A 14063-nucleotide genomic window follows, 5' to 3' on the forward strand; every position below is an offset into this window, starting at 1 on the left:
CTTTACCTCACATGAGGATCAATGGTCAGCACAACACCGTGGGCTGAAGGGCCTGTTCTGTGTTGTACTGTTCTATGTTCTAGCTTGTAATGTGTAAGTGGCTGATTAATCGAATTACTCTTTGAACGATCTCACATTGCCCACGAGTAGAGCCTGCACGTTTAGAGAGAATGTGTAGTGATGGAAAAGCACAGCAGGTCAGGCAGCATCTGAGGAACAGGGGAATTGACGTTTCGGCCATAAGCCTTTCATTAGGAATGAGGCTTGTGGGTCAGGGGGCTGAGAGATAAATGGGAGGGGGGTGGTGTTGGGGGAAAGATAGCTGAGAATGCAATAGGTAGATGAAGGTAGGGGAGAAGGTGATAGGTCAGAGAGGAGACTGGAGTGGACAGATGGGAAAGGTGGTGGACAGGCCAACACGGCGGTGCTGAGTTGGAGGCTTGGGTCTGGGATAATGTGGGGGGAGGGAAATAAGGAAAGTGTTGAAATCCACATTGATCATGTGTGGTTGCAGGGTCCCAAGATGGAATATAAGGCATTCTTCCTCCAAGCGTCAGGTTTTTAATGTTGGCGATGGTGTAGGCCCAGGATCTTCATGTCCTTGACTGTGTGGGAGGGGGAGTTGAACTGTTCAGCCACGTGGCGGTGGGGTTGGTTGGTATGGGTGTCCCAGAGATGTTCTCTGAAACAATCTGCAAGTAGGCATCCTTGCAGTAGATAGATACAATAGATGACATTGGTGGGGGTACAGATAAATTTTTGTCAGACGTGGATTCTTTGCGGGCTTGACGGAAGTGAGGGGAGAGGTGTGGGCGCAGGTTATGCACTTCCTGCGATGGCAGGGGAAGGTATCGGGAGTGGGGTGTGGGTTGGTGGGGGATGTGGACCTGACGAGGGAGTTGTGAAGGGAATGATCTCTCCGAAACACTGATAGGGGTAGGAAGGGGAATATATCTCTGGTGGTGGGGTCCATTTGTAGGTGGCGGAAATGGTGGAGAATGACTCTGGCGGTGGACTCCCTTTCTATTCGATTAGAGAGGAATACAATTTCTGCGGCTCACTCTGTGTGTAGTCGTGGACATTTTCCATTTCCAGAGTACATTTGTGATTTGGAAAAGGATGAAGATAGCATTGTTCTTGCTTCGCAGAGTGAGTCGTGGGCTCAGCCTGGTTTTGAGCAGCCCGCCCTGAACCTCCATGCACCATTTTCTCTGAACGCTTTCTGTCAATCCCATTAGTACTGAGCTTCTAAATTGTCTCATTCAGTCTTCATGAAAATCTGCATCTCCCAATATTACTATGAGTCCTGACCCTACAACTTAGTCATGTGTGATGCATTTTCCCCACATTCGCAGCCAGGGTGATTGTGACTGTTGTTGAAAATCCTCAGACTGTGCTTGGACGCTGCCCTTGACTGACTGTTCGAGACATAAAAACTGCAGATGCTGGAATCCAAAGTAGATAGGCAGGAGGCTGAAAGAACAAAGCAAGCCAGGTAGCATCAGGAGGTGGAGAAGTCACTGTTTCTGGTATAACCCTTCTTCAGGACTGGGGCTGAGTGTACAGGAGAACTCAGATAGGGCTCGTGGTGGAGTGGGGATTCCCACTTTGAGATGTGGCCATTTGGCTGAAGCACATGTAGAATGCTTGCAGCATAAGCTGCTGGCACTTGGCATAATGGTGAGATTGAGATAGCACAGTACTGGATAGCAATATGACAGATAATTGCTGGCAACCCTGTCAAGCTGCCTGGCTTTCACCTGTGAGGCAAAACAGAATTACTGTGAACCTTTAAGTTCTGAATGAGATAGAAAAATGCAAAAATGCAAGGCATGGCAGAAGTGAAATGAGCATCTAAGTAGGCACAAAGTGAGTATGTGTGAAGAAAGCAAGTTAAGACCACTGAGATGCTGTCTGCTCCAGCCCACACGTTGGTGCATGTCCCTGTGTGCGAGGTTACCTGGTGGTAACGTCACAATGGCAACATGCTGCAAAATGCAACCTTGAAGTGGAGAACTGAACCATAAGTGAATTTGAGATGTGCCATGATGATGTGGTGAGGCTGTTGCTTGTCTAATGTGCAAATTGTTGGACGGTGCAGGTTATCGCTGCCACTATTATCACTGATATGTGTAGTGCATAGTAGATCAACAGCATAATCACAAACTCTTGAAAATGCTACTTTTAACATTTGCAGCACAAATCTTTTTCTTCATTCACTGTGTTCAGTTTGGGTTGTCTGACAGCATCACCATTCAGAACAGAGCGAAAGGCTCAAAACATGGCATCCATGGGGCACAATTACATGGAACTGCACTAACCTCATGACCCAGTGTATTACCTGCACTTCGACCATTGTATTAAGCCTAGTTCAAAAAAACCTTGGAAAGAGGCTCTCCATGAGCATCATCAGGCAAACCCAAAACTGAGTTGGAGGCTTGGGTCTGGGATAATGGGAGGGGGAGGGAAATAAGAAAAGTGTTGAAATCAACATTGATACTGTGTGGTTGCCTGGTGTGTGGTTGCATGGTCCCAAGATGGAATATGAGGCATTCTTCCTCCAGGCGTCAGGTTTTTAGTGTTTGGCGATAGAGGAGGCCATCCTGAGTACCCAAAAATGAGTTGTCAACCTGAGTAAGCTACTTCACAAGTCTGTGCATGCCAAGCAATGGAAGCACCGTGCACGAGGCAGAGAAGGTGGAGTAGACCAAATTCAAGCAGAGAGATAATCTTACAGTTGCAAGGGAACCTGCTCAATTTCTCTGTCCATTAAACAAATCCAGCACCTCTTACTTCCTAAACATGGTACTTAGCATTATCACAGGATGGAAATTGAAGGAATTGGGTTTCATTCAGGCATATTGCACATAGGTAATTATTTCCAGTCATGTACATTCTTGGTGTCCTGGGCCTCTGAATCTGTGCACAGAACAGACTTTCAATGGCATTTCCATCATTGAATCCCTGATTATCAACATCCTGGGGGCTACCAATGAGTAGAAACTGAAATTGACCAGCTGTATAAATTTAGTGTCTACAAGAGAAAATCTGATGTTGACATGACTAGGTAAACAGTTCATAATTATTAGTTCATGTTGAAACTTATTTATTTTCATATCAATTGCGATGTACTTTTCTAAAATCCTTTAATTATAAAGTGACTCTAGTTGCATTAGTGGCAACCATGGTTCAGTACTAGCTTTATTACCTCTCAATCAAATGACTGTGGGCATATTCCCAAAGCCAGAGATTTGAGCATAAGATCTCTTACCTGTGGCTCTAGTGCAGATCTAAAGGAGGGCTGCATTGTTTCGTGAGCCATTTTTCAGATGAGACTTTAAGCCAAAGCTTTACTGTCATTTTGGTGCATGTAAAAGGTCCCATGCATTACTCAAAGAAGGAAGGAGAGTTACCTCTTGTTTCCGAGCCAACATATATCATACACTTAATGCTTGAAATAGATTAACTCTTCGTTATCTCCTGGCTGCTCATGGTGCTCCTGGCTGCTCATGGTGCCTTGCTTTGTGCAAATTGGTGGCTGCCACCATAACCATGATTGTAGATGCAATCTTGTGATACTGCCATGAGCAGGATACAAAGCTGTGGGGGAGTTCAGTTGTGCAGAAGGACAAACATGAGCAGGGTGAAAGTGAGGCCTTAATTTCTCCATACACTAATGGTGGGTTGAGCTTTAGACTGAAAGCAAAGGGAATCCCTGTTGCATATGTTTGTATATCATACATGCTCACTAAAAGGCCACTTGTCAGAGTCAAATTCTCCTTCCCAATTAAGTTATCCACAAATGACCAATTCATGCCTTCACATTTGGGGAATAGGATTAAGGTTCAGCAGTAGCATGATCAGAAAGGGATTTCACTCTCTGGACATGCTCCTGATCTGTGATCTCAAAGACCAAATTCTGCAGATGTGTAGGTACTACCTTTAGTTACTTTTATATACTCTTAGTTACAAGTGCCACAGAATGTTTGCTCCATTTCATTACACACAGGGATGGATCTTTGATGACACAACCAATAGAAGACCTGGCTGTTAACACCAGTGCATACCCTGCAAAGTGCAACCAAACAGAGATGCAGTGCTGCCCATGCCCCAACGAAAGCAACAAACAGTTAACTAATTAAGTTTTAAAATATTTTCAGTCATGGCAGGTGGGCATAACTGCCTCAGCCAGGATTTATCATCCATCTATATCTGCACTTGAGGAACTTGACAGTGAGTTTCCTTCATTTGCTGCAATGTATCTGCTGTAGATGGACCTGTGTTGCTGTTAGGAAGGAGTTGCAGGATTTTGACCCAGCAGCATTGGAAATACAGCAACATATTTCCAATTTAAGACTGTGTGGCTTCGAGGAAAACTTGTGGGTGTTGATGTTCTCATGCATTTGCTGCTGTTTTCTTCAAAATGTTAGAATTGTGTGTTAGAAAGTGCTGCTGAAGGAGCTTTGGTCAGTTGCTGCAGTGCCTATTGCATTTGGTACACATTGCTACCACTGTGCATTGGAGGTAGAGGAAGTGAATGTTTATGGTAGTGGAGCAGGTCAAGCAGGTTGTTTTCTCCTGGATGGCACTGAGCTTCTTGCATGTTATTGGAGCTATATTCATCTCGGCAAGTGGAAGGTATATTGTTACATTCCTGCCTTGAGAATTGTAGATGGTGGATAGACTGTGGAAAGACACAAGGTAAATTACTCTGTGCAGAATTCTTAGCTCTGACTTGCTCTTCTATCTATTGTTTTTATATAGCTAGTTGATTTCATTTCCAGTCAGTGGTAAACCCCTGGGATATTGATTGTAGGGTTTCAGCTACAGTAATGCCATTTCACATGAAGGGGAAAAGATTAGATTCCTTCTTGTTGGTGATGGTCATTGCCTGGAACTTGTTTAGCATGAATGTTACTTGCCACTATTCAGCCCAACCTGTCTGTTGTTCAGTTTTTGTTACACATGGACATGGGCTACTTCAGTATCTGAAGAATCTCTGAAATGGTGAACATTGAGCAGTCCCATTTTCTGCGTACTGTAGCTGAAACTATCCTGGGTAGATTAGATTAGTTTAGATTCACTACAGTGTGGAAACAGGCCCTTTGGCCTAACAAGTCCACACCAACCCTCCGAAGAGTAAGCCACCCAGACCCGTTCCCCTACCCTATATTTACCCCTGATAATGCACCTAACACTATGGGCAATTTAGCATGGCAAATTCAGCTAACCTGCACATCTTTGCATTGTGGGAAGAAACCGGAGTACCCGGAGGAAACCCACGCAGACAAGGGGAGAAACTCCACACAGTCACTCAAGGCAGGAATTGAACCCGGTCCTTGGCACTGTGAGGCAACAGTGCTAACCATTGAGCCATCATGCCACCCATTTGGGAGCTATCCAGATGAGTTATTGCAGTGATGTCTTGGGTCACAGATGATTGACCTCTGACAGGTATCTTCTTTTGTGCTCTATATGACTGCAACCATTGGAAAGGTTTCCCATCATTCCTAATTGATTTCAGTTTTGGTAAGACTCCTTGATAACTTTCTCATCCAGATGTTGCCTTGATCTCAAGGCTTTTAACCTCATCTCATCTTTGGAATTCAACTTTCTTGGGGAAAGTGAGGGCTGCAGATGCTGGAGATCAGAGCTGAAAATGTGTTGCTGGAAAAGCGCAGCAGGTCAGGCTGCATCCAAGGAGCAGGAGAATCGACGTTTCGGGCATGAGCCCTTCTGAAGCCTTTCATTCCTGAAGAAGAGTTCACGCCCGAAATGTTGATTCTCCTGCTCCTTGGATGCTGCCTGACCTGCTGCGCTTTTCCAACAACACATTTTCAATTCAACTTTCTTGTCCAGATTTGTACCAAGCTTGTAACAGGGTCAGAAGTTGAGTTGCCCTGACAGAATCCAAATTGAGATCTGTGAGCTGGTTATTGCTGAACAAGTACTGCTTAATTCCACCTTCAAAGGTTCCTGCTGATTATCGAGAGTAGACTGATGGAGTGGTAATTGATTACATTAAATTTATCCTGGATGTTGTGGTGAGGTTTGCTGTCAATAGTGGTGCACATGTTTTTACTAGTGTCATTGGAATGTTGTTGGGATTTTTTGGCTTTACAGTAACTAGTGTCTTCATCCACCCCTTGACATAACATGAAGTGAGTCAAATTGCCATCCATGAAGCTGGGGGCCTCTGGAAGAGGCTGAAATGAATCAGTCAGTTGACAGTTCTAGCTGCAGATGGTTGCAAATGCTTTAGCATTTGATCATTTCAGACAGCTAGTGCTGAGAGTTAATTCCCTAGACCGCTCAGGCAAATTATTTCAATAGTCTCCAGAATAAGTGTGATGGTAACTTGAAATTTTTAAGATTATTCTGGTGTGCAGCACCCTCTCCCACCTCTACTTTGCATAGAAGAGAGGTATTCACAGAAGTGAAGAGTGAGGGATCCGATTGATCCTTGAATAAGGAGAACCAAAAGCATAGATGATTGCCAGGAAAGCGCCGTGTTGTTAATGAATGATGGAGAAGTTCAAGACACATCATTACGCTATTTCTAATGTTTTATATCTCCTCTGATAAGTGGTAGGAAAAATGATATGAGCAAATTGGGAAGGAATGGTGCGGATGCAATGGCAGACGCCAGAACAATGGGACAATGGTGCTGAAAGGCCTATGACAAGCACATCACCACCAGATTTGAGGCTGAATGATTCATCACCTTATTTTGACACAACTATGGGTTGTTGTCCTCTGTTGAGTGAGCGTAGGCTTCCCTCATGGGTGTGCATATTTTGCTTCATTATATTGTTCCTTTTGTCCTGGAGGCTGCATTCTCTTTGACATTTTCACGTTAACAGTGCACTGTGCCCAAGGCCATTACCCAGCTCGGCACCCTCCAGTGTTCACAATGCTCCTCATGGATGTATATTGAATTAGCTGACCACCACATGAACATATTGGAAAAGCCTTCCTGCCTACAAATAAATGTTATGCACACTGCCCCTCTGTTACTGAACTTATATTCCAAAGCAAAACAATTCAGAAGTACTTAATTGACTGGGAAATGTTTTTGGATGTGCTGTATATATGTAAATGTACATCTTCCTTTGTCTTTACATTGCATATGAAAAGGTTTGTAAAATTCTTGAAGTGGCTATAGTGGATGTATAGAATAACTGGATGAAATATATGCTTGAATAAAGCTAGTCTTCTGTTATGTGTGCTGTGGCCATAAAATTAAAACGTAACGGACGGGGAGTAGCACATTGCAATGTCACTGAACTAGGAATCCAAACCCCAGACTAATGTTCTGGGGACATAGTTTTGTTTCCCACCATGATAGATAGTAGAATTTAAACTCAGCAAATATCTAGAATAAAAGACTCCCTAATAGTGACCATGTAACCATTGTGGAATTTAAACTCAGGAAATATCTGGAATAAAATACTCCCTAATCGTGACCATGTAGCCATGGTTCACGAAAGTTCTTTAGGAAAGAAAATCAGCCATCCTTACCTGGTCTGGCCTATTCGTAACTCCAAACCCTGAGTAATATGGTTGACTATTAAGTGCCCCCTGTGCAGTTAATAATAGACAATAACTGTTGGCCTAGCTATGACATGTCCATCCCATGAACTAATTAAAAAACTTATCAATTCTCTTTTGTCAACAAATAATCTTTGCGAATTTTTAGTCCTGATCTTGATGTACATGAGAAACACAATCACAAAGACAATATTATATTGTGTATTATCATGGTTAAGTTATTGTTTGTTGTAATTGATGCATGATCTGTAAAACTGAAGGAACAGCAGAAAATGTAACCCATAAACTCATTTCCCTAATTGTTGATTTCATAAAACCCAGAGCACATGTGAGTGGTTCTGATAGCTAAATGGAAAATCTGAAGCTGATAGAAAAACTAATGGCCATTCAAATTTAAAATCAAGGCCTCAGAATTAATCAGGAGCTCATATGTCATTATATTGCCTTACTTAAATATGCACAGTGAAAACAAGCTAAAAATGAAAATGTTACTTTGTTGAAATGATTAATTAAAGAGAACCAAAATATCACAAGTTAAGTATTCTTAAAATTAGTTTTTCTTAATATTCCACAGCTGAAGGATATCAAATCAGCAGATCAAAAAACCACATTTTTACATTTCTTGGCACAAGTTTGTGAGGAGAAATATCCAGATCTTTTGAAGTTTCCAGATGATCTGCAAAATGTGGACAAAGCAAGCAAAGGTAATGACTACTTTTTATATTAAAGAATATTATCAAAATGATGGAACATTAATTTCAAATGAAATAATGACCAGACCTTTGGGTTATAAATATATGGGCAACAGCAATTTGGTGTATAAATTGTTGTTTACGCATGGAGTTACATCAACATCAGAAGCAGGTAATGAAGATAGAAAATGCTAAAATTCTCAGGCCTGACAACATCTATGGAGAGAGAAACTGTGTTAGCCTTTTATCAGAACTATGAAAGGTTAGAGAATTAATTGGTAAATGAAAGCGGGAAAAGAGCAAAATGTGATGTTATTCATAACACCAGAAGAAATTTATGTAGAACCTTCAACATAAGAAAAAATCCCAAAAGACATCAAAAGAAAGTTGGGAAACAGTCTTCAATAGAAAAACAATTAAATTCGGGACAGTGAAAAGCTTGGAATTTAGGAAACACAAGAATCTCAGAAGATTTAGACTGGAGAAGATTACTCACATACAAAGTATTACAACTAGACCCCTGGTGAGGTTCCCCAGCAGTTAACAATCCAAGATGTCGGCAATTGAGTCATCAGCGTCTGTCTCCAGAGCACAACCGCTCATGGCTCATGCAGCACTTCATCGTTGTCTTTCCAGCTCGGTCACCTTTACTTTGTTTTGGTTGCTCTGGGGCCTCCTCCTGATGTCCTCCTGCAGGATGATGGGGCCCTATGCGTCTCCACCTGCACTCCATCTTGGGTGGCAGCATCAGAAGACAAACCAGGATCCCATTTGTTGTTTTGGAGCCCGGATCCCGGCAGTCGGTTCGGAGCCAGGATCCCATCAGTTGGTTTGGAGCCAGGATCCCATCAGCTGGCTCGGAGCCAGGATCCCGTCAGTCGTTTTGGAGCCAGGATCCCGTCAGTTGGCTCGGAGCCAGGATCCCATCAGTCGGTTTGGAGCCAGGATCCTGTCGGAGTAGGAGGTGCAGAATCCACACAGTGACAGCGTCTCCAGCTCGGAGACGGTGGACATGGAAGTGATGGTGCTGGTAACAGTAGAAAAGGAGCAGGTTTCCCAGACCCAGGAACGATGCCGGACGACAGCGACTGAAGGAGTAGGGAGGGTGAAGGCTATGGAGAGGGAAAGATGAACTTTTGAAGCTGTTTCAGTTTTATTAATATCAATTTAATATTAATTTATTTAGTATTTTGCCATTTATACAAGTTGTTTAGTAATGTATTCTGTAATCCAGATGATGCTGGAACGTGGCGACATTATCCACTTACCACTGTAGTACAAGTGACAATATTAAATAAATCTACATTGAGTACATTTCACTTCCAGACAGGATACCACTATGTTCCCAAGTGAGGAGGAATGAACTGGTTCCCTTTCCCTTCTTCACCCACTCTCTTGTTTTGTTGTGATAAGGTTAATTTTTAAAAATACCTTCCATTCTGGATATCTTTCTCCCAGACCAAATTAACTTACGATTTAAAAGCAGCCAATTTATCAGGTCCTTCCTCAATTAACAAAAGGGGAAAGTTTATTTGTCACCACATAAGAAAAACACGAATGCTACATATACAATCCAACCAGAAATGAGCAGTGAGTCCAAAAAAGTGAGATATCAAAGATAGTTTTGTGGATCTGTCTCTGTATTGTTCATGAGAAGTGGATATTTGGAAGTTGCAGCCATTGTAGTGATTACTGGTACCATTGACATTGGTGTTCAAAGTTTAGGAGAAGATTTGTAGCTCGGGTGCTCATTGTTGTGGTTCTGTTCACCGAGCTGAAAATTTGTGTTGCAGATGTTTTATCCCCTGTCTAGGTGACATCCTCAGTGCTTGGGAGCCTCCTGTGAAGCGCTTCTGTGATGTTTCCTCCAGCATTTGTAGTGGTTTGAATCTGCCGCTTCCGGTTGTCAGTTCCAGCTGTCCGCTGCAGTGGCTGGTATATTGGGTCCAGGTCGATGTGCTTATTGATTGAATCAGTGGGTGAGTGCCATGCCTCTAGGAATTCCCTGGCTGTTCTCTGTTTGGCTTGTCCGATAATAGTAGTGTTGTCCCAGTCGAACTCATGTTGCTTGTCATCTGAGTGTGCGGCTACTAAGGATAGCTGGTCATGTCGTTTCGTGGCTAGTTGGTATTCATGGATGCGGATCGTTAGCTGTCTTCCTGTTTGTCCTATGTAGTGTTTTTGCAGTCCTTGCATGGGATTTTGTACACAACATTGGTTTTGCTCATGCAGGGTATCGGGTCCTTCGTCCTGGTGAGTTGTCTGAGCGTGGCTGTTGGTTTGTGTGCTGTTATGAGTCCTAATGGTCGCAGTAGTCTGGCTGTCAGTTCAGAAATGTTTTTGATGTATGGTAGTGTGGTTAGTCCTTAGAGTTGTGGCATGTCCTCATTCCGTTGTCTTTCCCTTAGGCATCTGAAATTGCGGGGGTATCCGTTTATGGCGAATACATTGTATAGGTGTTCTTCTTCCTCTTTTTGCCATTCTGGTGTACTGCAGTGTGTTGTGGCCCTTTTGAATTGTGTCTTGATACAACTTCTTTTGCGTAGTTCAGGACTTGGTCTGTGTGTGTGGCTTGCCTGTATACCTTTGTGGTGAATTCTCCGTTCAGTGTTCTTTGTCCCATCACGTCTAGGAATGGGAGTTGGTTGTCCTTTTCTTTCTCTCTAGTGAATCGGATTCCTGTGAGTGTGCCGTTGATGATCCGGTGTGTGTTCTCTATTTCTGTGTTTTTAATGGTTACAAAGGTGTCATCTACATATCTGACCCAGAGTTTGGGTTGAATTTGCAGTAAGATTGTTTGCTCTAACCTTTGCATTACGGCTTCTGCTATGAGTCCAGAGATGGGTGAGCCCATGGGTGTGCCGTTGATTTGTTCATATATTTGATTGTTGAATGTGAAGTGTGTTGTGAGGCACAGGTCCAGTAGTTTGAGTATGCAGTCTTTGTTGGTAGGTTCCCGGTCTTGTTGTCTGTTCTGTATGTCCAGCAGGTTGGCTATTGTTTCTCTGGCTAGGGTTTTGTCGATAGAGGTGAGCAGTGCCGCTACTTCGAATGAGACCACAGTTTCTTCCTTGTCTATGTGTATATTTCTGATGATGTCCAAGAATTCCTGTGTTGACTGTATAGAGTGTCTGGATCCGCTGATCAGGTGTTTCAGTTTCTGCTGTAGTTCTTTAGCCAGTTTGTGTGATGGTGTCCCTGGTAGTGGTACTATGGGTCTGAGTGGGATGTCTGGTTTGTGCACTCTCCGTAGTCCATAGAATCTGGGGGTATTGTTACTTTCAGGTTTCAAACCTGGTTATCTGTCCATTTTTTTGTAGGTTCCTCAGTGTGTTGTTTATCCTATTGGTGAGCTGTAGGGTGGAGTCAAACTCCCTCTTTTGGTAAGTGTTGGTATCTGCAAGTAGTTGTTGCGCTTTTTGGATGTACTCTGCTTTGTCCAGGATGACCGTCATTCTGCCTTTGTCTACTGGTAGTATGATTATGTTCTTATCATTTCTTAGTGCTTTTAGTGCTTCCCTCTCCTTGGTGTTGAGGTTATGTGTTTGTCTTTTCCTTGTTATCAGGGGTACGATACTTTGTCTCACTGTTTGTTGTGTCTCTTCTGTCAGTCCATTGTTTCTGAGTGTACATTCTAGTGCTGCTAGGAAGTCTGCTGTCTTGGCGTCCCTGTGGCCAGTATTGTTCTTTCCGTGTCTGTGAGCTGTCTGTGGGAGAGGTTTCTAACCCACAAGTGTGTTGTGGTATCCTCTCTATTGTGTGTTAGTTTGGCCATTTTTTCTTTTAGTGCCGTTTTTTTGCGGTGTGTGGTCCTGTTCTGTACTAAGGTGATGGCCTGTTCTATGATCCAGGTCCATTCCTGATTGGTGGTTTTTGAAATTAACGATTTTTGGCGTGCAATTTCTTGTCTGTATGTGTGTAGTCTGTTGTGTGCGTCTGTAATCATTACCTGGATCATCCTGAATCCATTCTGTCTGGCTGTGTCCCTGGCTTGTGTACAAAATCCCATGCAAGGACTACACAAAACACTACATAGGACAAACAGGAAGACAGCTAACGATCCGCATCCATGAACACCAACTAGCCACGAAACGACACAATCAACTATCCTTAGTAGCCACACACTCAGATGACAAGCAACATGAATTCAACTGGACAACACTACTATTATAGGACAAGCCAAACAGAGAACAGCCAGGGAATTCCTAGAGGCATGGCACTCATCCACAGATTCAATCAACAAGCACATCGACCTGGCCACTGCAGCGGACAGCTGGAACTGACAACCGGAAGTGGCAGGTACAAATCACTATAAATACCGGAGGAAAGATCACAGAAGCGCTTCACAGGAGACTGCCAAGCACTGAGAATGTCACCTAGACAGGGGACGAAACGTCTGCAACACAAATTCCCAGCTCGGCGAACAGAACCACAGCATTGACATTACTAATTGACCTGTTAGTTTTACAAATCGCAGTTTTATAGGCTGATTGAAGTTCCACTGTTCTAATTTGTTTTTAACTGGTTCACAACACTCTGAGTGAGGGAGGGTCTTGCTTTTACTGGCTGCTAGCTTGCTGAATTCAAGCACTCAAAGTAAGTGAGGGTCTTTGTCTCCAACACAGGGATAACCAAAGGGATGGTTCTTTTCCTGTGATCTTCATTGCATTATAATTCTTGAACATGCGTTGATACACATAAGAGCGTTCAGTCCTTAGTACAATCCTGGGGGTTTGAAACGGCTTATTAGCCCTGTCCTGTGTCTCAGTTTGGGACATAATCTGCCAGAGGTGGCTCGATGGTGAGCAGTAGGTCATCAGCACCTTATTGTCTTTGTAGTCATAAGCGATCACAATTTTGTATGTTTTGGCTTGGCTCATCCATCTCCCACTTTGACGGGCTGCTGCTTCGGGTTTGCTTTGTATCCATAAGTATAAAATTTCATTGGTCTCTAACTTTTCAGACAGTCATTTAATTTACATTTGCAGCCATTTTTTGTTGTATAAGCCCTCTTTGTAAAAAATCAATTGGAAGTACTAGTTAAAATTATCCACAGCTCCTCAGGGTTCTGACCAATGGTCATGACAATGGAGGTAAGACTGTTGGAGGATTTTAAAATTAAGGTGCCACTTAAATGGAGTGCAGATTTGGATCAGCAAAGCCACAGTTCATGGATGAATAGTACTTCGTGGGCAAGCAGCAGAGTTTTGGTTGATCCTAAGCCACTGGATATTAGATTGGGGGAGGCTGACTAAGAATGAATTGTAACAGGGAAATCCAGAGCTAGAAACGATACATGTGGGAGTTTGAATAGGATATGAATTGCGACAATGGCAGGATACAGAAATTGAATTAGGCAATGCTAAAGATGGCTTCGATATTCAGTCTGAAACTTACCTCAGGGTCAAATGCTGCCAAGGTTCTGAACAGGGAGAAGGATCAAGTTAATTACTGGAGAATGGAGTTTATTGTTCAGTATGAACTGAAGACAATGGTTTCAAATTTGCCAATATTTGGAGGGAGTACTTCCTCTGGTACGAGACGGCTAACAAGTAGTCTGACAAGTTAGAGACAGTGTAGAAGATAAAGGTGGTAGTAGTGTGGTAATACTAGATGGTAAAACAGTAATTTGATTGAATACAGTTGGCTTTGAACTGGTTTCTGAAATGGCCTAGAACATACTCAGTTGTATCAAACAGTTCCAAATTGTTGAATAAGAGTAAAGCAAACCAGCTGAAGAACCAGAAATGACAGACGTAAAGCCAGCAAAGTGTACCCTGTCAAGTCTGTCCTTCAATAAAATCATGGCAAACATAATTT

The 14063-nt window shown here is 42.9% G+C and overlaps 1 protein-coding gene across 1 annotated transcript in view; it reads left to right on the plus strand.

Moving 5' to 3' along the window:
* Positions 1-14063, plus strand: part of LOC132816349 (protein diaphanous homolog 3-like) — a 545172-nt gene that overhangs the window by 369867 nt on the left and 161242 nt on the right. The window contains exon 22 of the mRNA XM_060825802.1: positions 8126-8255. Within this exon, the coding sequence (XP_060681785.1) occupies positions 8126-8255 (130 nt within the window). The remainder of the gene's footprint in view (positions 1-8125; positions 8256-14063) is intronic.

The sequence above is a fragment of the Hemiscyllium ocellatum genome, chromosome 6 (assembly GCF_020745735.1).
Source record: "Hemiscyllium ocellatum isolate sHemOce1 chromosome 6, sHemOce1.pat.X.cur, whole genome shotgun sequence".
Classification (NCBI taxonomy): domain Eukaryota; kingdom Metazoa; phylum Chordata; class Chondrichthyes; order Orectolobiformes; family Hemiscylliidae; genus Hemiscyllium; species Hemiscyllium ocellatum.